General features: G+C 40.4%; 2 protein-coding genes across 2 annotated transcripts in view; one reads left to right on the top strand and one right to left on the bottom strand.

The window, feature by feature from the left end:
- Positions 1-18,048, top strand: part of Atad5 (ATPase family AAA domain containing 5) — a 50,186-nt gene extending 32,138 nt beyond the window's left edge. Inside the window, exons 15-23 of the mRNA XM_028759304.1 lie at positions 497-673; positions 1,002-1,138; positions 1,969-2,062; positions 5,372-5,436; positions 10,090-10,270; positions 13,946-14,124; positions 14,989-15,833; positions 16,564-16,722; positions 16,828-18,048. Coding sequence (XP_028615137.1) covers positions 497-673; positions 1,002-1,138; positions 1,969-2,062; positions 5,372-5,436; positions 10,090-10,270; positions 13,946-14,124; positions 14,989-15,833; positions 16,564-16,722; positions 16,828-16,906 — 1,916 coding nt within the window. The 3' untranslated portion in view covers positions 16,907-18,048. The remainder of the gene's footprint in view (positions 1-496; positions 674-1,001; positions 1,139-1,968; positions 2,063-5,371; positions 5,437-10,089; positions 10,271-13,945; positions 14,125-14,988; positions 15,834-16,563; positions 16,723-16,827) is intronic.
- A 1,767-nt stretch (positions 18,049-19,815) lies between these two features.
- Positions 19,816-24,292, bottom strand: Tefm (transcription elongation factor, mitochondrial). The gene is made up of 4 exons (XM_028759342.1): positions 24,209-24,292; positions 22,812-23,272; positions 20,864-21,013; positions 19,816-20,422 (listed from the first exon to the last, which is right to left on the bottom strand). The coding sequence occupies exons 1-4, from the start codon at positions 24,249-24,251 to the stop codon at positions 19,979-19,981; spliced, it is 1,098 nt and encodes a 365-aa protein (XP_028615175.1). The 5' UTR covers positions 24,252-24,292; the 3' UTR covers positions 19,816-19,978.
- Positions 24,293-26,781: the final 2,489 nt, after the last annotated feature.

Genomic DNA, 26,781 nt, shown 5'->3' with positions numbered 1-26,781 from the left:
GGTATGCAGCTGAATAAGGAGGCAGGTTTAGCTCTTCTAAGTAGGCTCAGTCTGCAAGCTGTAAATATGGGGAGTGGGGGCTATGACAGAGTTTTTTCTGCACATATCAACATCACTACATGGACGAGAAGGCTTGCTGTCGCTCTGAGCCTGGGGAACGAGGATGCCATTTTCCCCTGGGTCTGAGGCTACTCACCTCACAGAGTGTCAAAAGATTTAGTCCTATCTGAGTATCTTAGACTTTTGTAGCCAATCAAAGAAAAGTATGGATCTTTGGAAAAGAGCATCTTTTCCAACTAGCTGCTTTGTCCTGTCATTTTCTTAGAATAAATAGAACAATACACTAATATCTGTATTGAGCATTTGCATATAAGAATGAAAGAAAATGTCTGCCTTTGTTTTTTTGTCATGTAAGAGTCGAAATAAACTGTAGATGACTTTATCTGGCCATCAGTATAATTTTAGAATGTTGTTAAATGCAGTTTGTTTTTCATAGAAAAGTTAAACTCCCCTGGGAAAGTTGTTACATCACCAAGAAAGCTTCCTCCATCGTCACCAAAGACAAGTGGGCAGAAGCGAGGACTTCTCCCTAAAACTTTGGCAAATTACTTTAAAGTGTCCTCCAAATCCAAAAGTAATGAAGACATAGGAGCACGCATGGGAAATGATAAAGGTAAAGCAGAAGTTAACAAAATAAATTAGCCTTGATGTATAAAACTGTGAATGTATTTCATGGATTCCTATGCTAATTGTCCTAAATATAGAAGCATCAGTATTGAAGAAAGTTTGTTATAGGAGTTCAGTTTGTGGATATATCTAGTGTTTTATTAAAAGTGAGTTTGGCAGGTGTGGTAGTGCATACCCTTATTTCTAACATTCTGGAGGCAGAGGCAAGTAGTTCTCTGTGAATTCAAGGCCACCCTGATCCACACAGTGAGACATTGTCTAATTAAAGCAAAAAAGTGAGTGTTACCTAAAATATTAACATTGTATTTATGCAGGAGTCAAAAATTCTTCTTTGGAACAGAGGCAAATTATTCAGAGTAAATCAACAAATGCAAATAATTCAAATATTAAAGATGTTGGAGCTGAAGAACCCAACAGAAAGAAGGCGACATCACTCATTCTCTTTGAGGAGGTAGGCCTGCGGGTGCATTTGTAAGGTGCCATAGTAGAAACATATTCTAAAGATTACTGAGTGCTCCTTATAAGAAATTTTAAGATAGCTATAAAATCCAAGAATACATATCTGTAGAATAATATTTTTTATAAAGAATGGTAATTAAAAAGCATTTTCTCTGTATTATTTTATGTGTGTGGATTTTATGCCTACCTGTATGTCTGTGCATTATGTGTGTACACCATCCTTGGAGGCCAAAGGAGGGTATTAGATCCCCTGGAGCTGGAGTTACAGATGGTTATGAGCTACCATGTTGATGTTGGGAATCAAACTCAGGTCCTTAGGAAGAGCAACCAGTGCTCTAAACCACTAAGTGATCTCTCTATCCCTGTTTAGAATAATTTTAAGATGATTAATATAATTCAGGGATACTGATTATTAACATCTATAGAAATAAGACTTATAACTACCCAGTTATTAGTGATTTGATTTTATTTAGTTTTAATGTTATTATGTGACCATCTTAAAGGTTCCTTTATGGAATAAGACAAAACTTTTCTCCAGGCAGTAGTGGTGAACACCTTTAATCCAGGCAATCAGGAAGCAGAGACAGGCCCATCTCTGAGTTCATGGCCAGTCTACAGAGTGAGTTCCAGGACAGTTGGGGCTACACAGAGAAACCCTATCCCCCCAAACAAAACAAAACAAAACAAAACAAAAAAACCCAGCAACAACAACAACAAAAATCTATGTTGGCTTTGGCATAGTATATCTACTGTGTATATCTATAACTGATCTGAGTGTATTGTTGCTCTTACTATATTAATATTCTAATAAATGGTTTGTAGGTTGATGTCATTTTTGATGAAGATGCTGGGTTTTTGAATGCAGTCAAAACATTCATGGCAACAACTAAACGACCAGTAATTCTCACTACAAGTGGTATGTAAAAATAATTTCAGTACAGTTTGGTTTTGTTGAAATATTTTGTGAGAGCAGTAACTTCAAACATCAGGCGAGTAAAGTGGGGTGTCAGCTGGACTTATGGCTCAGCAGGTAAAACCTGCCTGTTGACCTGAGTTTGATGCCTGGACTGCACATAAAGGCAGACAGAGAGAGCCAGTTCCCCAGCGTTGCCCTGTTACTTCTGAATGTTACCTTATGTACCCGCACACAGACATCACTCGCAAGAACACACAATAGTAATAAGTAGCATTTTAAAATAAATGGGGTTGCTGGAAGGATGGCTTAGTGGTTAAGAGCACTTATTCTTGCAGAGAACCTGGGTTCAGTTCCCAGCACCCACATGGCAGCATACAATTATCTGTAACTCAAATTCTAGGGGATCCAGTGAACTCTTCTGTTCTCCTCAGGCACCAGGCACTCACATGGGACACAGACGTACCTGTAAGCAAAACACTCAAACAAAATAAATTTAATCACTGTCCTCCCCACCCCCCAGAAAAAAAACCCTAGTATGGTGGCATATGTCTATAATCCCAGTACTCACAAGGCAGAGGCAGGAGAGTCCCCACAAATTTTAGGCTGGCTTAATGCCTGTAATGAATTATAGACCAGCCAGTGCTACATAGCCAAATCCTCTCTCAGTCTTTTAGTCTTAGCAGAGACAGGAGGCTGAGATCTTTAAAGCTAGCTGGATACTGTATACAGACCCTGCTTTGAAAACAGAAGAAACACACATAGGCATACACACACCTCATAGCAAGACCCTGCCTTGTAAACAGTAGAAACACATAGGCATTGAGCCCAGTGACAGAACACTCACCTACCACATGCAAGGCTCTGATCCTCAGCACCACCGCTCCAAAAAAAGTCAGTTGAAAAGTTCTTTTTCTAAAATGAGGAAGCAGCCTGTTCTCTTAACAACCGAGCCATATTTCTAGCCCCTAGATTTATCTTCTGAGGTCCTCTCTAAGAGCAAGAAGAGCTATTAACCATTGAGCTCTCTTTCCAACTCTTGGAAGCTAGTTTTGTTTTGTTTTTTGTTTTTTGGTTTTTTTTTTGGCAGTACTGCAACTTTGACATTCAGCATGTTAGTTCTCAACCACATTGACTGTCTGTAGATTTTTGAATGTGGTAACAGGCACGTAAGTTACCAATGTGTAGAGCTTGTTTGGTGAATCCTCATTTTGACAAACGTACTCGGATGCGATATGGAACATTCCTTATTCCCTTGGCCCAGACGGCTTTATTGAGCCTGGTGTCAATGCGCACATCTGGAGTCCCCATTTCCTAAATCCGCCTGCCTCTACCAATATTTAAAAGACCTAAATTAAGAACTGCCTAAAACAAAAACTTACAAAATATGTGTATATTTAATCACCCAAGCAGAGGGAGGCAGAGGGAGGTGAGTTTGAGGTAATTGGTCTATATAGTGATTCCAGGACAGCCAGAGCTGCGCAGAGAAACCCTGTCTTCAAAAGAAGCAAGTCGTTTTCTTATTTCTTTGTCATACCTATAATTAGACAACCCTAGAGCATGTGTGTCTGTCTGTGTGTCTGTTCTGTAGTCTTATTCTTTAGCCAGGCTAGCTTTAAATTCAGGGAGATAGCCTTCCTCATCCTACATTTACAGGGATGAGCCACCTCCTGGCTCCCTGCAGATCCTTAATTGAATTTAGCACTTCTCTTTCACATGATAAAACATTAAGGAAATTTGTTGCATGTTTAAATTAAGTCTTCATCAGTGACACAGAATTCTATCTATCTTCTTGGGTATGAGAATTGGGTGTTTCTTTTTTTTTTTTTTTTCAAGACAAGGTTTCTCTGTGTAGCCCTGGCTGTCCTGGAACTCACTCTGTAGACCAGGCTGGCCTCAAACTCAGAAATCTGCCTGCCTCTGCCTCCCAAGTGCTGGGATTAAAGGCGTGTGCCACCACTACCATCACCACTGGGCCGGGGCCTTGAACTCTGGAACTCAGAAATCCGCCTGCCTCTGCCTCCCAAGTGCTGGGATTAAAGGCGCGCGCTGCCACCACCTGGCTTTTTTTTTTTTTTTTTTTTTTTTTTTTTGAGAATTGGGGGTTTCACTTTAAAAATCCATATAGTTTTTTTTTATTGTTATTTGAGATGGTCTAGAAATCTTCTATCTTCTGGGACTATAAGTGTCAGACACTTGGCCTATAATTTTTTAAAAACATATTTTATTATTTATATTTACACATATGTACCATAAAACCTGTGCAACAGAGCATATGTGGAGATTAGAGGACAACTTCTGGTGATTGGTTTTCTCCTCCTATCAAGTGGGTCCTGGGGACTGAACTCAGGTCATCAGGCTTGGCAGCAAACTACTCTACCTACTCAAGCCATCTGATTACTCCTATAAGAAAAAAAGTATTAGACTGGATGTGGTAAGAAATTCCTATAATCCCGTCACTCTGGAGGCTTATGTAGGAGGATTAAATTCTACTACATAGCTAGATCTTGTCTTTCTTAAAAGAAAAGTAAACTTTACAACTATTCAGAAGGCTAACTCTGCTATAATGGTATTTGTTTGGAAAGTTCTTTTCTGCTGGTTGTTAACCTTCATGTCTTCTTTCTTTGTTTTGATGCTAAGCATGTTCCTTACCAACGAGCTACATCCCCAGCCCTTCAATTACTTCAAAATATGAAAATCTTAATAATCATAGGTTAGGTGATAGCTTCATTAAAATGTCCTCCTTACTTTAGATCAAAAGAGAAGGTTCCATAAAGGGTTATAATTTACATGATACTATTGTTTCCTTTTATATATGAGGAATACTTCCAAGATGCCCTCAATGGTCAGTGGTTTCTATATACAGTTCATAGTACCATACTGTATATACACCTTTCTTCCTATACATATATACTTAGAACACTTGTAACCTAGTCACAGTAAAAAATTAACAAATTAACAACTAATTACCAAGAGAACAGTCAAAACACCTGGAAAGCCAGTTCCCCAGTTAAGAGTGCTTGTTGCTCTTGCAGAAGAGCCAGGCTCAGCCCCCAGCCCCTGAAGGCCAGAAGTGTCAGTTCTAGAGCTGCAGTTATACACCTTCATGGGCTGTTTGATAGAGGTGCAGGAAACCAAACTCCAGTCTCCTGCAAAAGCAAAGTGCACTATAAACACAGAGCCATCTCTACAACTCCTGTTGTAAATATCCTCTAACTATTTACTCTAGATGGTCTCAGAGAAGAGTATAACGGAGAAAAGTTATTTAGAAGTCTCATGGTTTTTTTAAGACGTTATGTTGTTTTCCTATAGATCCTACATTTGGTCTAGTGTTTGATGGCTGCTTTGAAGAAATCAATTTCAATATTCCTTCTCTGGTAAGTTTTGAATTTTCATGATTACAGATTATATGTGTTACAATTCTGTAAAAGATATCTTTTAAATTAAATTTATAGTTTTAAAATGTGGGGGTTTTTTAAATGATTTATTTATTTTTATTTTGTGAGCATTGGTGTTTTCCTTACATGTATGTCTCTTGTGAAGGCATCAGATCCCCAGAACTGGAATAACAGAGAGTTGTTAGGTGCCACTTGGGTGCTGGTAATTGAACCTAGGTTCTCTGGAAGAGCACTTAACCACTGAGCCACCTCTCCAGCCCCTTAAAATGTGTTTTTTTTAAAGGGAAATGTTAAAGCTTTTGAGTTTTAGGAAACTTGTGATGATTTCCTCTTTTGCTTTAAAATGAGGTTATTTTTCAGATATTAAGTTTTCTGTGTACCCAAATATTACCTTTTGCTCTGAATTTTTGTTTTTTTTCCTTTGAGACTGTCTCACCATGTAGCATTGGCTGGCTTGCAACTACCTTTGTTCATCTGGTTGGCCTTGAATGTACAGAAACCACCCGCCACTGTCTCCAAAGTTCAGAGATTTAAAAGTGTCTACTACCAAGCCCAGCAAATTCTATTTTTATTTTGTTGTTTTGTTTTTTGAGACAGGGTTGCTCTACATTGCCCTGGAGTCTTGGACCTAACCTGTAGACCAGGTTGCCCTCAAACTCCGAGACATCTGCCCTCTGAGAGCTGGGATTAAAGCATTCACTACCACACCTGGCTTCTTTCTATTTTAAATAATACTTTATTAAGAGTTCAACCTTGGGGCTGGAGAGATGGCTCAGTGGTTAAGAGCACTGACTGCTCTTCTAGAGGTCCTGAGTTCAAATCCCAGCAACCACATGGTGGCTCACAACCATCTGTAATGAGATTTGATGCCCTCTTCTGGTGTGTCTGAAGACAGCTACAGTGTACTCATATAAATGAAATAAATAAATCTTTAAAAAAAAAAAAAAAAAAAAGAGTTCAACCTTGCACTTGTGTGAGTGCTGATATTTGTGATTATGTAACATAATCCATATCTGGATGGAAAACTACCTCTGTCCTTGTGAAGGGTCTGTGTATGTGTTCCTCGTGGCAACAGGACACACATGCTTCCCCTAAGAACAAGGTGAACACTTGAAACTTCCAAATTTATGGTATTAACCTTCTTTGTATTTTTTTTTTAAGATTTATTTTTATCTATATGAGTATTTGCTCAAATTGACACCATGTTTGTTTGCTGCCTGTGGAGATTAATGAGAACGTTGTCTCCCCGAGACCTAGAGTTACAGGTGACAGGGAACCAGTGTGAGGGTACTGGGGACTGAACCCCTGGTCCTCTGCTAGAACAAGTGTTCTTAACCTGTTAGCCATCTTCTACAAGACTTCCCCCTCCTTTTTTTTTACTTTAACTAGGCATTGCGGTGCACACACACCTTTAATATCAGCACTTGGGAGACAAAGACTATTTATTCTGTGTGTATGTATGTTTATATGGGTACGCATGTGACCTGACAGATGTGTGGAAGTCAAAGAACAGCTTTCAAGAGTAGTATACACTCATTGTGTGGCCCAGGCTGGCCTCGGAGCCTGCAGTCTTTCTGCTTACATACCAATGCTAAAATTATTGGTATAAACTACCATGCACACTTTAATATCTTTTCAAGGGTCCTTTTATGTCTCTGTCTTCTCATTGAAATATTGGTTCAACTTTTTGGAAAACGTTATATCTCTGTCTTCTCATTGACTTTTTGGGAAAAGTTCGGTGTGGATGGTAAGGAATGGATGCTGGGATTTGTGCCTGCCAGGCAAACACTGTAACAGAACTGGATGTCCTCCCAGCTCATGTTCAGATGTTCTGATCATTGTTTAATTAGTTTAATTAGTTATTTGTTTTACTGAGTTGGAACAGGTTATGGTTTTTGTTTTGTTTGGTATTGTTTTGGGGTTTTTTGTTTTTTGTTTTTTTGAGACAGGGTTTCTCTGTGTATCCCTGGCTGTCCTGGAACTCACTCTGTAGACCAGGCTGGCCTTGAACTCACAGATTTCTGCCTGCCTATACCTCCTGAGTGCTGGGATTAAAGGTGGACACCACCATACCCAGCTTCAAAGTGCCTTTCCAAATTTTATGTTACATTTATTTATTGTGTGTGTCCCCATGGTGCATATGTGGAGGCCAGAGGATAACTTGCAGGAGTTCTTTCTTTTTTTTCCACTGTATGAAACCTTGGCATCAAACACAAGTCATCAAACTTGCAGGTGACTACATTTACTTGCTGTGCCCACATTGGCCCATGACTACAGCTTTGCAGGGTTGTGTTTGTTGTTTGTTTGTTAGTTGTTTTTATTTTTTTGTTTTCCAGACTTCACTTTGTTTGAAATATTTATGTGATAATATGGTGTTGGCTTGGTTATTGTAACTGTACCAAGTCTTGAGAATAGAGACTAAAACCCCTCTAACTGTTCTTTTACAAAACCGTTTTGATTGCTACAGGTATTACTCATTTCTCCATTAGTTTTAGAAAGAAATTATCAATTTCTACAGTTTATCTTGGTGTTTTTTTGGAATTCCATTGAATTTATAGATATTTGGGACAGCTGACATTTGATAATACTGAGTCTTCTAATTAAGGTTCATTTGCTTAGGGGACAATATTTATTTTTTTCAAATTTGTTTGTTGGTTTGGTTTTTTGAGTTAGAGTCTCTTTGTAGCCCTAGCCATCCTTGGCTTTTTGTGGCTGCCTTATTTTATGCAACATAGGTTTGTATATGTTGTAACATCTGTGTTGGCTTGAAACTCAGTATGTACCTAAGAATGACGTTCGTAATGGTTTCTTCTCCCAAAAGCTAATTTACAAGCTGGGATTATTGGCATATGCCATCATGACCTGGGTTATGGGTGGGTCTGATACTTCATTGACTAAGATTTCAGTGACCACACTAAATAGAGGTGTTGATAGTGGGCAGTCCTAGCTGTTTATAGAGAGATTATAGATAGGAAGTAATCACGATTACTGTTGACCACAAAAGTAGCTGTAGGGGTTTTTATTGTGGCTTTGGGGTATTTTTGTTAGGATTAGGGATATGCCCTATTAACCCAATTTTATATTTATAGAAATAATAAATGTATTACTTAAGTTGGATTTTTCTATTTTTTCTGTTACTCTTAAATGTTGCACTGATTGCATGTGGCACAGGTTTCATCCTGTGCACCACATGCATACAAACATGCTTAAACCACACAGGTATACACACATATACACCTGCTGCATTCACACATATACACTTAAATCTACACATGATTGGAATGCTTTATTATCTCAGCACTTGGGAAACTGAGAAAGAAGAATTGCCAGTTTAAGGCTAGATAAGGTTGCATAGCCAGCCTGGCTTTCTAGCAAGACTTTGTCTCAAGAAGGGTGGTAGCATACTCCTTTAATCCCAGGACTGGAAGAGGCAGGTTTGAGGCTAGAGTGAGTTCCAGGGTAGCCAGGACTACACAGAGAAACCTTGTCTCAAATAAACAAACCAAAACAACACAAAAGAAAAAAAAAGCAGCACTGGAATTCTGGTAAAATGAAAGAAGGTTACTATCCAATAAGTTATGATCCATCAGATGTTTAACATTGTCCCTCTGTCTTTTATTTGTAAGCACATATGCTTCTATGAACGATTTCTATTTCGATTTTAGAATTAGAAAACAGTATTTTAATATTGCTATGATAATTTATAATTTTAATGGCTATAAAACATCGTGTCAGTCAGCCAGATACAGTGGTGCACACCTTTAATCTCAGCACTCAGGAGGCAGAGGCTGGTAGATCTTTGTTCATTTGAGGTAAGTCTTAGTCTACAGAGTGAGTTTCTCTCAGGGTTATGTAGAAAGGCCCTGTCTCAAAATTTAAAACAACAACAAAAAATCCTGTCAGGTATACCATTACTTAATCCAGCTCTATAAACTTCCTGTAGTGTTCAAGTTGGAGAATTTGTGTAAGTTTCCTTGCAAGGTTGAATGTGGTACACACCTATAATACCAGCATATCAGAGGTGGAGGCAAGGAGGACCCTGAGTTATCCTGGGCTATAGAGCCAAATCCTGCTTAAAACAACAGCAACAACACAAACACACAAATCGGGAGAGGGGGACATGCATGGAATCCTAGCATATGGAAGGTGGAGGCAGGAGAATCATAGGTTCCTGTTCAAGGCCAGCCTGGGTTGTATAAGATTCTGTCTTAAACACATAAACATACATTTTGTTGTTGTTGTCTTAGACTATATATAATAAGCTCAAGAAGAATATATAAATGCTTTTTTTTTGGTTTTTTGAGACAGGGTTTCTCTGTGTAGCCCTGGCTGTCCTGGAACTCACTCTGTAGACCAGGCTAGCTTCGAACTTAGAAATCCACCTGCCTCTGCCTCCCAAGTGCTGGGATTAAAGGCGAGCGCCACCACCGCCCGGCTATAAATGCTTTTAATTTGGTGGTATATGCTCTTTTATTTTTTTTCGAGAAATTTTATTTTCAAAAACTTTTCAGACACTATGGATTATTAGCAAAATTCTTCATTGTTATTCAGGTTTATTGCTGTATTTTCAATTTGTATAATTAACTATGTGTTTCTCTCCCCCAAATCTTGCCTTGTCTTTCTATTTTTAAGCTAAATGTTGCCAGCTATCTACAAGTGATCTGTCTAGTTGAGAATTTCAGAACTGAATTTAAAGACTTTGTAACCTTGTTGACTGCAAATGCTTGTGACATCAGAAAAAGTATCCTTTACTTACAGTTTTGGATTAGAAGTGGAGGTGGAATTTTAGAAGAAAAGCCATTATCACATTGTCGTAAGTAGTCTGTCATGTGAAATTTTTTTATTTTGGGACCATAGTCTTAAATATATAGACTCTATCAAAATATTTCTAAAATTATAAATTAAGTGTCTAGCTATGCTGATTTTTATAATATACATCTATCTATATCTATTTATTTGGTTTCATTTTTGGCTTTTGGTTTATCAAGGCAGGGTTTCTCTATGCAGCTCTAGCTGTCCTAGAACTGGCCCTGTAGACCACAACTCAGAGATCTTCCTGCCTCTGCCTTCTAAGTGCTGGGATTAAAGGTTTGCACCACCACTACCCTACTTATATCTCTTTAATAAAGGTTTTAAAAACATTAAGTATAAGTAAACAGCCTGGTGTGGTGGTGGACATCTGTAATCCCAGCAGTTTAGAGGCAGAGGCAGGTTAATCAGAAATTCAAGGCCATGCTTGTCTGTATAATGAGCTCAAGGCCAGGCTGGGCAATATAACACCTTCTCTCAAAACACAACATCCCCCCCCCCCCAAAAAAAAGTGTAAATAGATTGAATTCATAAAAATAAAGGAGGAGAAACTTTTTCCCAGTATGGTGTTGCATGCCTATGATTCCAGTTCTGCTGTCTCTCACAAGGTGAAAAAGACAGATGTCCTGTAGAACAATCCTTAGATTTTCTACCATGCTTCTCAAGCTCCCAGTAGCTTCTTAAGCAAACCTGAAGTTAGTTCTGACAGAACTTGAGAAATAGAGGCTAGAGAATCAAGAGTCAAAGGTCATTCTTGGCTTTATAGCAAGTTGAGGATAGTCTGAACTGCATGAGACCATCTCAAAAACAGCAACATGGGGCTGCAGAGATGGCTCAGTAGTTAAGAGCACTCACTGACTGTGCTTCCAAAGGACCTGGCTTCAATTCCCAACACACACATGGCAGCTCCATAGCATCTGACACCCTCACACAGATATGCATGTAGACAAAATGCCAATGCACACATGGATGGATGGATGGATGGATGGATGGATGGATGGATGGATGGATAGAAACATAGGTAGATACATAGGTAGATACACAGATACATAGTTAGATAGATAGAAACAAATACTCCAAACTATTGCTTATACACTTGTAGAGGTATAGTCTCTTATAGAATTGTTACCTTTCTTCTTTCTCTTATAAAAAACATACCTGTGCCAGGTGTGGTAATGTATTCCTGTGATCCTGACACTTAGAAGAGGAGGCAGGAGGATCTAGAGGTAAAAGTCATTCTTGGCTACGTTGAGTTCAGCCTGCACTACAAGACTACTATTAGTGCTCTCTCTGTCAATGTAGCCATATCTCATTCTTTTTCTGTGATTGTATAAGGTCCTGGGGGCTTTTGTTTGTCTGTGAGAGTAATATATGCATGCTCTGTGTGGACCTGTGTCTCACTCAATTTCTCTTGCCAGGTTTTTTTGTTTGTTTGTTTAGTTTTGTGGTTTTTTGTTTCTTTTTGGTTTTAATTTGGTTGGTTGGTTGGTTGGTTTTGTTTTTGTTTTTTCTCTAATACAAGGTTTCTCCTGTAGCCCTGGCTGGCCTTGAACTCAGAGATCCATCTGCCTCTGTGATGGGAATAAAGGCATGTACCACCACCACCAGGCTTGTTTTGCTTTTATTTTTTTATTTTATTTTTTGGTTTTTTGGGACAGGGTTTCTCTGTATAGCCCTGGCTGTCCTGGAACTCACTCTGTAGACCAGGCTGGCCTCGAACTCAGAAATCCACCTGCCTCTGCCTCCCAAGTGCTGGGATCAAAGGCGTGCGCCACCACCGCCGGGCTTGCTTGTATTTTTTTAAATTCTGTGTTTGTATGTATTTATTGGTGGTGTAGAGATGAGAAGGCAATGGTGGGAGTCAGTTCTCTTCTACACTGTGGACCCCGGGGCCTAGACTCAAATTGTCAGCTTAGCTGGAGGTGTCTTTATCTGCTGAGTCATTTTATTGGTCCTATTTTTGTTTTGAAGACAGGTTCCAGCCGAGCGGTGGTGGCGCATGCCTTTAATCCCAGCACTTGGGAAGCAGAGACAGGTGGATTTCTGAGTTCGAGGCCAGCTTGGTCTACAGAGTGAGTTCCAGGACAGCCAAGGCTACACAGAGAAACCCTGTCTCAGAAAAAAAAAAAAAAAAAAAGAAGAAGACAGGTTCCCATGCCGTTGAGGCATGTGTAACCACACCCAGCTTGTGTTTCTTTGTAGCATATTTAATAGTTTGTAATTCTAATTTTCTTAAGAACTTGGTTTCTGAAATATTTTTCTCACATGAATGTTTTTACTTTCTACTGTTCTTCAGTCACTTTTGTAACCTGATTACAGCATGAGCAATTATTGATTCCTTTTTCCATTCTAGGTCCTGTGTTTTCATGAGTCAGCCATGCTTGTTCCCTGGGGAAGTTGCTAGTTTCTGTTGCCTGCTCCATAGTCACACTTCTGTAGGGAAACATCCTGCTCAAATGATCACACAAGCCCCAGGGCAACACACAGGGAAGGAAAGTGGGAAAAGAGAAAAATGGAGTTCTATAAAACTATCCCCTGTCAGTTTTCTCTTCAATTAGTTCAAAATTTAAACATTATTTTTCTTTTTTTCCTTTTTCTTTTTTTTTTTTTTTTTTTTTTTGGTTTTTCGAGACAGGGTTTCTCTGTGTAGTTCTGACTGTCCTGGAACTCACTCTGTAGACCAGGCTGGCCTCGAACTCAGAAATCCGCCTGCCTCTTGCCTCCCAAGTGCTGGGATTATGGGATTAAAGGCGTGCACCACCACCACCCGGCTATTTTTCTTTTTATTTTATTTTATTTTATTTTATTTTATGTACATTGGTGTTTTGTCTGCATGTTTGAGGGAGTTGGATTCCCTAGAAGAATTATGAGTTGCCATGTGGTTGCTGAGAATTGAATTTGCGTCCTTTGGAAGAGCAGCCAGTGTTCTTAACTGCTGCGATATCTCTCCAGCTGTTAAACATTATTTTTTAAAATAGAACTAGCCAGGATTGCAGAGATGGCTCATTGGTTAGAGCACTGACTGCCCTTCCAGAGGTCCTGACTTCAATTCCCAGCAACCACATGGTGGCTCACAACCATCTGTAATGAGATCTGATGCCTTCTTCTGGTGTGCCTGAAGACAGTCACAGTGCACCATATAAATAAATAAACAAACAAACAATAAATGAACTAGCCATAATTTTTATTCACTGTAAGCTGCCAACTTTAGCAAATTCTAAAAATATTAATACATTAAGTAAGGCCTGGGGAGAAACCATCCTGGTATATGTGTGTGATGGAGCCCACGCTGAGGCAACAGGATCAGATGTCCAAGGTTGCGTACCTTAGGAATAACAGCGGAAGTTGTCCTCTGAACACCAAACACACAAAGAAGTTCAAGGTTATCCTTGCCTACATTACAAATGTGAGGCCAGCCTGGGCTACATGAGATACTGTCTCAAGGAAATAATAAAATAGCTCTTGGGTAAACAACAAGTGATAAAATATCAATAAAAGATAGGTTTGAATCGTGTCACTTAGATATTTTTCAAATGAATTATTATATTGTGTTTATAATGAGGTGAACACATTGTGGAGAGTAAAATGGAACCAGCGTCATGAGGCTGGTGCTCGCGCTTTCTTCTATCCCATCATTTCAAATACATTCACATAAGATGGGTCTTCATTACTTTTTTAGGAAAAAATAGCAGAAGTACACTGGTTTGTTCTGAAGATGGCTGTGATGTGAACATTAACTCTAAGAACACCAAAAGGAACTGTGTGGCACTCCCCAGATGTGACACCGGCTGTTCAGAGGCTTTCTTTGGACTCAAGAACATTGTCTCCCCATCCCAAGACTTACTTTCATTGTTAAAGGTATTTTCTGTGTCCGTGTGGAATATTGAATTCCTGTTTCTGTCCATCTTCTTAGTAGTTACCTAGCATTTTGAATCTTAGTTCAGGCTAAAATTCACTTAACATTTTCTAGACTTTAGGTGTGAGATTTTAACTCATTTGACTGTGTTGGCAAATGGTGCCTAGGCACAGCTTTAAAGGCACAGGATGGGACTCTGGGTAAATTCAGCCAGGCGCGGTAGGGTACACCTCTAGTCCCAGTACTCGGGAGGCAGAGGCAGGTGGATCTCTACTTCCAGCCTGGTTCCAGAACAGCTAGGGGTACATGGAGAAATCCTGTCTAGAAAAATAAAATATAAATGACCTTCTGATACTGAATTGGAGTCTTGTGCTAAATAAAGAACACTAGTTTTTGAATCTAAATCTAGTTTAGACTTAGAATGGTTCTCCTCCATCCTATCTATCCTTTATTTATTTTTGTTTGTTTGTTTTTCTTCCCGCAGCCCTGGGGTTTGGTCCAAGGAGCTTAGTGCATATTAGGCAAATGTTTTACCACTGACCTACCCAGCCCAGTCAGTACTGTTTTGATGTGTTAAATATAATAAAGTTACAAAGGGTAGCCACTTAATAGTTTCAAGATAGAATAGGTGGCAGGGAGATGGCTCAGTAGTAAAGGTGCTTGCATTCCAAGCCTGTGACCACCTCAGTGTGACCCCAAGGCCCGTGTGGTATAGAAGGAGAGAACTGACTCCTCCGTAAGTCCTTCTCTGATCTCCACGTGTGTCCTGAGGCACTTCCAAAAACAAGACAAAACATGTCACCTATGTAAAAGATGCATAAGGGCAAGTCTGTTCATCAAGCATTCTTAATTCAATTGCTTTTCAGCACAAGATCACAACAAAGGAAGAGTGGCAGAAACTCATTCAGCTTCTCACTGAATTCCACATGCAAAATATAGATCTGTTACATAGTAATCTTGAGTTCATCCTGCCACTGCCAGTTAACATGATGCCAGATGTAAGAGGTGCTTATGGCTTCCCAGGGACTACACCGGCCAGTGCACCAGCAAGCATGAAGCATCTTGCCAGGAAGCAGTCAGAAGACCAGACATCGAGAAAATCACAGAAAAGGAAACAGAAAAAGATGGTGACCCTAGATGACAGTGACCTATTTGACACTGGCCTGGACTTTTCTGGTGAACTACTTAGCTTATCTCCACCTTCCTCATCTGTAGAAGACAACATAAGCAGAGACAGAGATAACAACCCAGAGATAAAGACACAGAACAAAGGTTTCAAGCCTCACTCTGTACCTCAGCCTCCTAAGACACTAGCAGAGAAGAAGTGTTGTATGCTCGTTTCCCACTGTTTAAACTCTCTCAGTGAATTCATGGAGAATATGTCCTTCATAGATGCCCTTTTAACAGATCCAGGGGAACAGAATGAATTTGGTAAAAGTGCCTTTCACTGGACAAGCGGAAAGGTTAAAAGTGGACTTTGTGATGAGTTTAGTCTTGAGAATAGAGAAGGGTGGGCTCCTCGGAGCTCTGAAGAATTAAAAGCAACTGCAGAAGCACTCAGCTTCACTAAATGTTCTTCTACCATTTCAAAAGCACTAGAGTCCTTGAATTCATGCAAGGAATTAGGAAGAGACACAACCAATAAACTCACTTTCTGTGCTTCACAAAGGTGCCATGATGTATGCTTCCGCCAATCGGCAGCTAATCTACAGTAAGTCTTATTTGTTACCTTCTATTTTTCAGTAATCAAGGTCAGTGAGTCTTCTTACTAATTTTCAAGTGCTGGGCCATTGATCATGGAAACACTTAGTGTTAATATAGTTTCGCATGCAAATTAAGTAGAGTGTTAACAAAACTAATTTGAATGAAAATTGGGAAACCTGAGCTGAGCGTGGTGCCATACACCTTTAATCCTAGCACTGGAGGCAGAAGCAGATGGACCTCTTTGTTCGAGGCCAGACTGGTTTACAGAATGAATTTTAGGACAGCCAGGGCTACACGGGAGAGACCCTGTCCCAGGGGGGAAAAAGAAGAAATTTGGGAGCCTTTAGGCAATAGAGAGGCACAGACTCCTGACAGGTAAAAAGGTAACCATTAAGATATTTCACTGTGACACCAGGCTGAGGTTAATCACAGCACTGGAGAGTAGAAGCACAGAGATCAAGAGTTTGATGCCAGCCCAAGCTACAAAACAAAAGTAGTAAACAGACATTTTCAATATGAAGCTGAGCGTGGTGATGCAAGACTGTAATCCCAGCACTCAGGAGACTGAGGTTGAAGTCATGTAGACTCCAGGCCAGTCTGGGCACACATGAGTGAGTGATCTGCTGACAGGAAATTAGAAGTGTTATCTGATCTAGACCAGAAGCAAGAACACTGGGTTCCTTTAGGGTTGTTACATATTTATATACAAAATAATAAATAATACTCTTACTTTGTAGCAATGCTGACAAGAGGATGGCAGTCATTAAGAGTGTGTTTTCTAGCCGTTCTTTCCTGACCCTGGGTAATAAACAAGCTAGTATAATTGACTACCTGCCAACTCTTCGGAACATTTGTCGGACAGAAAAGCTAAAAGAACAAGAGAAAAATAAAAGAAGGTAAAGTGTACAAAAAAAAGTAATATTTTAGGTACATATGTTAAGATTAAGAAATGTTTATGAGAATGAAAATACTAATATTAAATATTTTTGCAATTTTGACAGGTTTCTCCACTATTTTGAAGGAATTAATCTAGCTATTCCTGAAGAAACCGTAACTACTTTGGCAGCTGACTTCCCTTGATGCTTCCCGTCATCAGTATTGTACAGACTGTGTGGTCCTTATGACACACTTTAGAGTGTGTGACTTTAAAGAAGAGCTTATTTCTCTTCATGTAAACTTTAAAAGACTTTTGTATTTTTGTGGTTCAAGTATTTAAAATGAAAATTTTGAGTTACAAATTGTATATTTTGTGGCATTTTTCTGAATGTTTTGAATAATCTATTTTTGCTTTATAGTACACTTTCTATATGTGTGAACTGTTTGTAGAATAATTTTCACTAATAGATTTCTAGAGCTGTTTCAGTGCTGAGCTCGCCTGTCATTTCCCCTTCCTGTAATCTTCCTCTACTGTCCAGCGTGAGAGCTGTCCCGCTGTAAACAGGCAGTCTCTAAAGCTACACAGTGGAAAACAGAGTTATGTACGGGGTATTTTTAAAATGTCCTAGGAAGCAAATTATGCCTCAGTTGTGGAAAGCATTGCCTTTATTTCTTGTGCCGTCTTCCAGCATGTTTTACATTTAATCATTGAATCATTGGTGTGGCAGAGTAAAGTAGTAAACTAGATTCTGAATTCTAGTGTTCACAAACCTTCCTTCCTTATCACCCCATGGAGTTACGGTCTACTGCATTTTGCCAACTCAAATCATTTTTAACATTTTTTGGTACTTTTATATCATTATGTTTTATTCTATAAAGTAATGACGTTAGTTTATCTATTTTGGACAACTTGTTGATGGTTGAAGAAATAATGAAGAATTCTACCATGGGGTTTCTACCTGACAGCATTTCCATTTAAGTATGGATTTTAGGTTTTTTTGGTGCTGAGGATTAAACTTAGGGGTTTCTGTATTATAGACAAATGTCCTGTGTCTTAGTATATACACAGGCTTTATGTTTTAGTAATTATCCCCAGTGTTACATGTCAAGCCCAAGACCTTGTGCATTCTGTGAACATGTTTAACCACAGAGCTAGAACCCCGTCCTGATTTTGAATCAGGGTATGGTATATTGCTTAGGCTACCCCTAAACTCCTTCCAGAACATTGTGATCCCCGTCTCAAGCTTTTTAAGTACTTGGGACTACAGGTATATGCTACCATACCAAGCAAAGTCATCTTTTAATATCTTTTTAAGTACTTATTTTTTACTTTAGTAGCAAGATTTTAAAATGCACATTTTACTTAATGTTATTTTACAAATAATCAGGTTTGTTTAAAATTCCTTCATAATGTAAATATTTGTATAATAACATAATATTCAGGTACATTTTCTGATGAATTGTATTTTTAATTCAGAAGATAAGGATCCTAGTTTTGTACTTTTAAAAAAAATATAGGTGCATACCTGTTTACAAATGTGTATGAAGAAGTGTTTTTACCTCTTGTTCAGCCTACCTTTTCTTGTATTAATTAGTAAATTGATCTAATTAAAAGTTAAAGCTAAAATGCTTCCTGTGGTATTTAAGTTATGATTTTTGTTGGTTTTTGTTTTTTGCTCATTTGTTTGTTTTGTTTTTTGAGACAAGATTTCTATGTAGCCCTGGCTGTCCTGGAACTTATTCTGTAATTCTGTAGACCAGACTGGCCTAGAACTCAGAGAAATCCACCTGCCTCTGCCTTCCGAGTGCTGGGATTAAAGGCATGTGCTACCATCACCACCTTGCTGGTCAAAAAATTTTTAAAGACTTATGTTTTTTATGTGTATGAAAGTTTTTCTAGCCGGGTGGTAGTGGCGCACGCCTTTAATCCCAGCACTTGGGAGGCAGAGGCAGGCGGATTTCTGAGTTCGGGAGTTCGAGGCTAGCCTGATCTACAGAGTGAGTTCCAGGACAGCCAGGGCTACACAGAGAAACCCTGTCTCAAAATACCAAAAAAAAAAACAAAAACAAAAAAAAGTTTTTCTGCATGTATGTGAACCACATACCTGCAGTGTCCTTGAGGTCAGAAGAGGCCATTGGGTACCCTGTAATTGGAGTTAAGAATGGTTATGAGCTGCTTACCATGTTGGGGCTGGGAACTGTACCTAGGACCCCTACAAGGGCAACAAGGACTCTTAACTGCTGAAGCATCTTTCTGGCTCTTGAAGCTTTTAAGTGTCAGTATCTGTGTTTCCCTGCTGGGTGGCTACTGTAGGTGTTTAGCTGCTATTCAGGTGTTTTATTATTAGGGTCTCTGATCATTCCCAACAACTTATCAACCAATGTAAAATAAATCCATAAAACTGTTCAAGTTATCAAAACTGCTTCTTGAGCAGGAACATGACCTAGTGGGGTGATTTTTAGTTTGAGAGAACATTTTTCCCCATTCAATCCCAACCTGTCTTTGTCAAATTTTTTTCTTTTTGGAGAGGCAGGAGTTTCTCACTAGATTCCCAAACTGACCTCACACATTCTTACTGCTTGTGTTCTGAGTACACAGATTACAGGTACAACTTTCACTTCAGCTAGTTGTTCTTCCTTTCACTAGGGTTTTTTTGTTTGTTTTGTTTGTTTGTTTTTGTTTTTCAAAACAGTTTCTCTGTGTGGTCCTGGCTAGCTATTCCAAAACTCGGTATACCTGGCCTGGCTGGCCTTGAACTTAGATCTGCCTGCCATGCCTCACAGAGTGCTGGGATTAAAGGCATGTACCACCACCACTCAGCTCTTAAATTTATTTTTTAAATGGTTATCTTTTATTTTTCTATGTGTATGTGTGCTTCCTTTGTGTGTCTGTGCAGAACAAAGAACGCCGCATCCCTTGGAACTGATGGATAGGCAACTGTGAGCGCCTGCAATGAAGGATTGAGAACCAGACTGCGGCTCTTGAGAAAAGCAGCCGAGTGAGATTAATGAGCAAACCATCTCTCAGCCTGGTACTTGCTTTTAAATGGAGGTAACTTTTGGCTGTGTGTGTGGCTCCTTACTATTTAGAACTTAAACAAAAAAGGCACAGAATCTCACAAAATATTTATTGATTTGGACTTGGCTTGTTGGTTTTTTTTTTCAAGCCAAAAACCTGATTTTATAAACATGGAAGATACATTCAAAACGTTTTCCACTAACATGGAAGTTGGGAACAGTTGCTGTAATAAATTAGTTAACAGTAGAATGAGTGGATTAACATTTGAGCTCTGAGCCTTTGCCAAAAACTAACTCATAAAAAGCAACAGCTTGTAATAATGAATCATACAACTCTTCAATCCGGTATGAGCTCTTCACAATCTTCTGTCTGTATTGTACTACAAGGTCCTGTGGGAAGAACACCCGAGGCTGCTCCTTCAGCACAGACTCCAAGAGGAACTGCTTCACCAGCTCCCTCCCACTAGTCCTCGTGTCTCCAATCATCAGGTCAAAGTGCTTACCCACAGCATTTCGATTTATGCTCAGCACCCGATGCTGGCCATCCTCAGCAAAAGTTTTGTTGAGTAAGGCATACAGCATGGCTTCTGTGATAAGAAAGTGTAGCAGTATAGGAAGGAGAGATGTGTTCTGAATGGAAAGTCCTGATTTTTCCAAAATGTAGAGATCTGCTTTAGGCATCTTTGAAATGACTGAAGAAATCTTCAAGAAAAAAAAAATCAGAATGATTATGCTTCGTGTTTGTCCCATTTCTAACTAAAAAGCTTCTTGAAGTCTAAAGTCTACTGACTTTGAGACTCAGCAACTCAAAACTTTTAACAATTTGAATTACTCCAAGGTAGAACAGAGAGCTGGCCTCCTTAGCCTGGAATCTGCTGGTGTGATGGGCTGGCTAAAGTCTCCTATCAGCATGTACTCACCAAAGTCGCAATTCCTGCCCATTTCACACCTTGAAGACTTAAAAAGTCACATTTAACGACAAGGTTTCTACATTTTTAAAGCAAATATAATAAAGCTACAATAGGAGTAAAAGGTGCTCCAAACCTCAAAGACCACACCATTTTTTTTACATCCCTTTTGGAACTGCCAGACTGAACTATATACAAGGAACCATGTAAGAATGTACAAGGACCAACCACTTACCTCTTCCAGATAAAAGGACATTGGGCATATTTTGTTAGTTAATTTCCAGCACTCCGCCTGCTGCCAGTCCAGCACTGTCAGTTTCCGGTCAAGGTGAGCCCATGCAATTCTTCGAGTACCAAAAACAATAGATACGATACTATTAACTGCCTAAGGGAAAAGAGCTGATTTGATTACAACTGTAAAATCTTACTGCTATAAAACCTATAAACTCAAAATGCCTAATAAGTTTAGGTGATCAAAGTTTATTTACAAGCTGGGTGTGGTGGTCCTGTCTTGAGGAAAAACAGAAAATTGTTCTGTTCCTCACACCTTTTCAACACGTATTTTAAAAGCAAGGCTTTTGGAGGGTGGGAGGTTGGGGTTTGAGACAGGGGTTCTCTGTGTAGTCTGGCTGTCCTGGGTCTCCCTCCATGTGCCACAACCACCCAGCTCCTTATTTTATCTTTATTTTGTCTGTGTGTGTGTATGTCCCCTGCTTTTTCCCCCTTGATTGATTGACTGTGACCTTTAAAATGTACCCTTTCCTCCCCAAGTTGCTTTTGGTCATGATGTTTTTATCACAGCAACAGAAAGCAAAGACACTCTGTCTCTAAAACAAACAAAATAAAGGTGAAAAAGCAAAATAAATGAAGAAACAAAATAAAACCAACGTGAGGCCAGCAAGGTTGCTTGGTGGGTAAAGGAACTGCCATCAAGTCTGTCTAACTTAGTTTATAATCCATATGGTTGAAGGAGTCAGCTGACGACACTCAAGTTGTCCTCTAACTTACACTGTGAAAGGGACACACAAAGATACAATTAAAAGAAAATTGATGGGCATGAACATTACTAAACCATTTGCACACAGCTGTTCATGGACAACAGATTGTTATTTTCATTTTTTTATGTATTTATTTATTTTTTGTTTGTGTGTTTGTTTTTCGAGACAGGGTTTCTCAGTCCTGAAGATCTCACCCCTGACTGTCCTGAAGATCAGGTTGGCCTCAAACTCACAGCGATTTACCAGCCTCTGCCTCCCTTGTTCTGGGATTAAAGGTGTGAACCACCATGCCTGGGTGTTTTGTTTTGTTTTTTTAATTCTTAAAACTGTTTTTGGTGTGGCTGTTTGTGCTCTGTGTGTGGTGTGTGTGCATCAGTGTTGTATAGGTGTCTGGGTGTATGCATGGAGCCAGCCAACAAGGTTGAGGCCAGCCAGGTTAAGAGTTCCAAGCCAGCCTGGACAACAGAATAAGACCTTGTCTCACAAAATAAAAGTAGGGGCCAGTAAGAAAGCTCAGCAGGAACATGTGGTGGTGGCCCACTCCATTGATCCCAGCACTCAGAAGGCAGAGGCAGGTGGATTTCTAAGTTCAGGGCCAGCCTGGTCTACAGAGCAAGTTCGAGAACAGCCAGGACTACGCAGAACAAACAAAAAACTTTAAACAATGAAAAGCTCAGCAGATAAAGGAGGGTGCAAGCAAGGCTGACAGCCCGAGTTCTGTCTATCAGGCACGAGCACCCATACACATACACGATGACAATAGTGACTAAAGTGGTTACAATAAAAACTAAGCCTTCAATCTCCTTCCCGCCAGCCTAATTTCTCTCTTCCAAATTGAGTTTTCAGCAAACTTTCCCCCAAGTTCTTCCTCACAGCATCCCCTCGGTCACCTGGCAGTTATCAGTACCTTTCATTTTGTGCAACAGATCACCCATTAATATGAGTATATCCAGATTCCTAACTAAATCTGAAGGATCTTACTCTGGGTTGGTGAGATGAATCATTGGGTTAGAGTACTTGCAACCAAGCCTGACAAGAACCCACATAGCATGAAGAAAGAACTACTCTTGTGTGTACACACACACAATTAGTAATAAAACAAAAACCTCATCTCTCACCCACTACTGGGAACGGTGCTTTTCAGAGCAAGTTCTCACAGAGTAGCTGGTCAGGGGGAGAATGTACCTTAAGTCTCTCACTCTCTACACCTGGTTTGATGAACTTTCTCAGCAGCCGCTTTTCCTGTGACTTTTTTCTCCGTCTGTTCTCTGGACACAGAATGGAGTTACAGACTTCCACAGCAGTTTTATACTTGATCAAGGGCACGTCTATCAGACTCTCCAGATTCTGAAACGGCCCAAACCTCTTTCTGTGTTCTACAATATTGACGGATTTTCTGCCTCGGAGCAGTCTGAAAACTTCTAGTTCTTTATCAGAAGCTGTATTCAACACATGTAAGATAGAAGCCTGCTGTTCTGGCGAGAAGAGACTATCCAGGGCATTCCCAGGTTCCTCTTCATTTGTACCACAAGCAGCAACACTGGCCATAAGTTTCTCAGGTGCAGTGGATTTTCTCCAAGCACAGATATTATTTAGGACTGGAGGCAGGCATGTGTACTCTGGGACTGGAAACCATCTCTTCCTCCCTAAAAGGGAAATTTAAGTTAGAATGTTCTTTGACGGCTAATTCCCAAGCTTGTGCAGTTACACAGACTTGCACACAAATCATGTTATCACAGAGAGTTGGCTTTAAAAGGAGTGTAGAGGCTGGGTGGTGGTGGCCCACGCCTTTAATCCCAGCACTTGGGAGGCAGAGGCAGGTGGATTTCTGAGTTCGAGGCTAGCCTGGTCTACAGAGTGAGTTCCAGGACAGCCAGGGCTACACAGAGAAACCCTGTCTCGAAAAAAAATTTTTTTCAAATGTCTGCTACTTATGGCATTTATAATATTAAGATGATTTTTTTGGTAACCTCTCTTAAGATTTATCTCCACTTCCATTTTTACTAGTTTATCATCCGATGGAACTAAAGAAAATTAAACTTTATTCGTTTATAATAAATGTTTTAGCTGGTCAGGAGTGGTGGTCCTCACTTGGAATCCTAGCACTTAGGAGGTGGAAGCAGGAAGATCAAGAGTTAGCTACATAGTGAGTTCCAGGCCAGCTTGGGCAACATGGAGTTCTGACTGGGACGGCCGGGGGCTGGTGGTATTAACTAAGTGGTAGAGACGGTTTATTTTGTTCTGCATGTTCTCAGTATTGCTAACAAAGCTGTGTTTTTGCAAGCAAAGCCTATACTATGCAATGGATAACTTTATAAAACAGTGTGAAGTCATTCTCCCAGCGAAGCCACAGGAAAATAATGCAGCCAGAGGGTAAGCGAACCACTTAGTGTCTGAATGCCCTGCTAACAGCCCAGCCCGGAAAGGGGCGCGCGCGGAACCTGGGCCACAAAAGCGCGTAGGTTCAGGGGCTGGGGGGACACGACTCCACGCGGGAGAACCGGACACGGGACAGAAGAGAAACACTTCAGATCACAGGCTAATGACTGGCAAGCAATCAACCGCGTGCTCAGGAACCCTACCTCCGGCCTTGATGAGGCAAGCAAGGTTTGTCCTCCAAGCCATCGCCAGGCTCTCTCACGCCTGTGTTCCTCCTCCAACTTCCGGTTTTGTGTGTTCCAACAAAAAGTGTTCGACCGGGGCTGAGCAGAAGGGTTCCGGCGAAAGAGACAGTCTCAGGGAAATGTCAACTGAGTTCCTAGCGATTGATGGCTGCCGGTCTCCCGATAATATACGGCCGGGCGGGATCTCCGCGATGGAAAGGACTAGACTAGGTTTAAGCCTGTTTTGGGGCTAAACTTCTCTGGTTTCCCAGACACACAGAGAGCCTTGAAAAGACAGTGGGGAGCCTGTATGCACGCATGTAACCCTGTGCTGAGTTGAGAGGAGTAACTAGGAGAGATGCACAGGATAAGAAGGTCAACTTATGTGATCGCTTTGACGCTGGGCACTTTTGACTGAAAAGGATGGAGGGAGGTGAGTCTGGAGCCACATTTGATCCTTGGAATGCGGAATGGAACAGTTGAAAAAGTTGGGCAGGTCGCTTGTTTTTTAGTTGCAAAGTCAGATTGGAGGGTCTTTCTAGAAAAAAAAATTGATCATTTGCAGCCAATGTGAGGCTGAACTGGGGAAGAGCCTGAGAACAAGAAAGAGGAATCAGAAGGTGATTATGATGTGTTTTATAAAACAAATGATGTGTTTTATGGAGCGCGGTATACTGTGGTGGGAAGGGGTGCCTCAGCGGGCTAATGCTGAGGCAACCCCCACTTCCCCCAGGTACCTGTCTACTATAGAATAGAGTTTATTTGGGGGAATGGAAAGGAGAGTTGAGAAGGGAGTAGAGGCAGGGAAAAAGAGGGGACAGAGTAGGAGAGAGAGAGAGAGAGAGAGAGAGAGAGAGAGAGAGAGAGAGAGAGAGAGAGAGAGAGAGAGAGAGAGAGAGGCTGGCCGGGAACACGTTGAGGGGAAGGGGGAGGGAGAAGAGGAGAGAGGGAGAAAGGGGTCAGAGAGAGAAGAATCAGAGTCAGAGGGCAAGCAGTTCCTTTTAGAACAAGCCAGGCCTACCTGGCTGTTGTTAGGTTAACTATTGGGCGGAGTGTAGGAAGAATGACAACAGATTAACTTGCCAAGGCAGAGTGAACTGTGGGGAATGAAACCTGAGAGAAGGAAAAAGAGTGGAAAGGGGTTTGGTAATGGGTTTGTGGTTATAGTAGACATAAGTAGCTAACCTATAATGCCCGCACTTAGGAGGATGAGGAGAATTGCTGTGCGTTTGAGTCCAGCCTGGGCTATGTAGTGAATTTGAGGCCATCCTAGATTACAAAATGAGACCCTGACTCAAAAGGTATCAACAACAAAGGTTAGTCACAGGCTCAACCATTAAGAGTACTTGTTGTTCTTACGGAGGATCTGGCTTTGGTTCACAGCATCCACATGGCAGCTCACAACCATCAATAATTCCAGTTCCAGGATGTCCAGTAACATCTTCTGACTTCCACAGGCACGAGGTGCATGCCTGGTACACAGACATACGTGTAGGCAAAACACTCATACATGCAAATTAATAAGTCTAAAATAAAAGTTATTCTTAAGGGAGCCTGGTGTGGTGGCATATTCCTGTAATCAAGCATAAATTCCGGGTCAGTCTGGGCTGTCATAATGAGATCTAGTCTTTAAAAACACAAAACTGGGATAGGTAGGGAACCTCATGGAAACAAACAAACAACACAAAAACAAAACAAAAAACTGGGATAGGTAGGGAACCTCATGGAAACAAACAAACAACACAAAAACAAAACAAAAAACTGGGATAGGTAGGGAACCTCATGGAAATTCTACGAATCATAATGATTTCTCCAGAATTTAAGGATCTAACAAAAATAAAGACAACTTTATGTGTAAAATCTTCCAAAATTTTTCTTTAAAACACAAAATTTTATACAGAATTGTTTCATGTTTCATTGAGTACCACAGAGCTGCTGAAATGAACCATGGGAAATTTATTCCCTCACACTTCAGGAGTCCAGACACCTGCTACCAGAGAGTATCAGTGGGGTTGGTTCCTTCTGAGGACTCTGCAGGAAATGAATTGCATGCTTCTCTCTGACCTTCAGATGACTACCTCCACCACATACAGATGTGTCACTCTGCTGTCACTAGGCATTCACACGGACATTTCATGAGGACAGTGGCCATGTTGGAATGGCCACAGCTCCAGTCCAGTGTGATCTCATTTTGGGAGGAGGTGTTTTTGAGATAGGATTTTATTATGTTGCCCAGGGTACCCTTGAACTTCTGGGCTCAAGGTCTCCTCTCTTCTCAGCCACCTAAGACAGTGGAGCTATGTCCCAGGTCACTTGGCAGTTTTATTCTTTTGACTGTGCAGTGCTGGGACTTAAATCCAGAGCATGTGTGCTAGGCAAGCGCTACTCATACCTCAGCCTCCATGTCATTTCAAGTAATGGCATTGACAGTGACCTTGTTTCCAAATAAGGCTGCCTACTGAGGTACCAGGAGTTAACATTCAATATATCTGTTTTGAAGTATGTAATTAAACCTCAGGAAATAATAAGTTCTGGAGTGAAAAGGTAGTCAT

Source organism: Grammomys surdaster, unplaced genomic scaffold (assembly GCF_004785775.1).
Source record: "Grammomys surdaster isolate TR1022 unplaced genomic scaffold, NIH_TR_1.0 126278, whole genome shotgun sequence".
NCBI classification, from domain to species: Eukaryota; Metazoa; Chordata; class Mammalia; order Rodentia; family Muridae; genus Grammomys; species Grammomys surdaster.
This window is presented reverse-complemented; position numbering and strand designations above follow the sequence as displayed.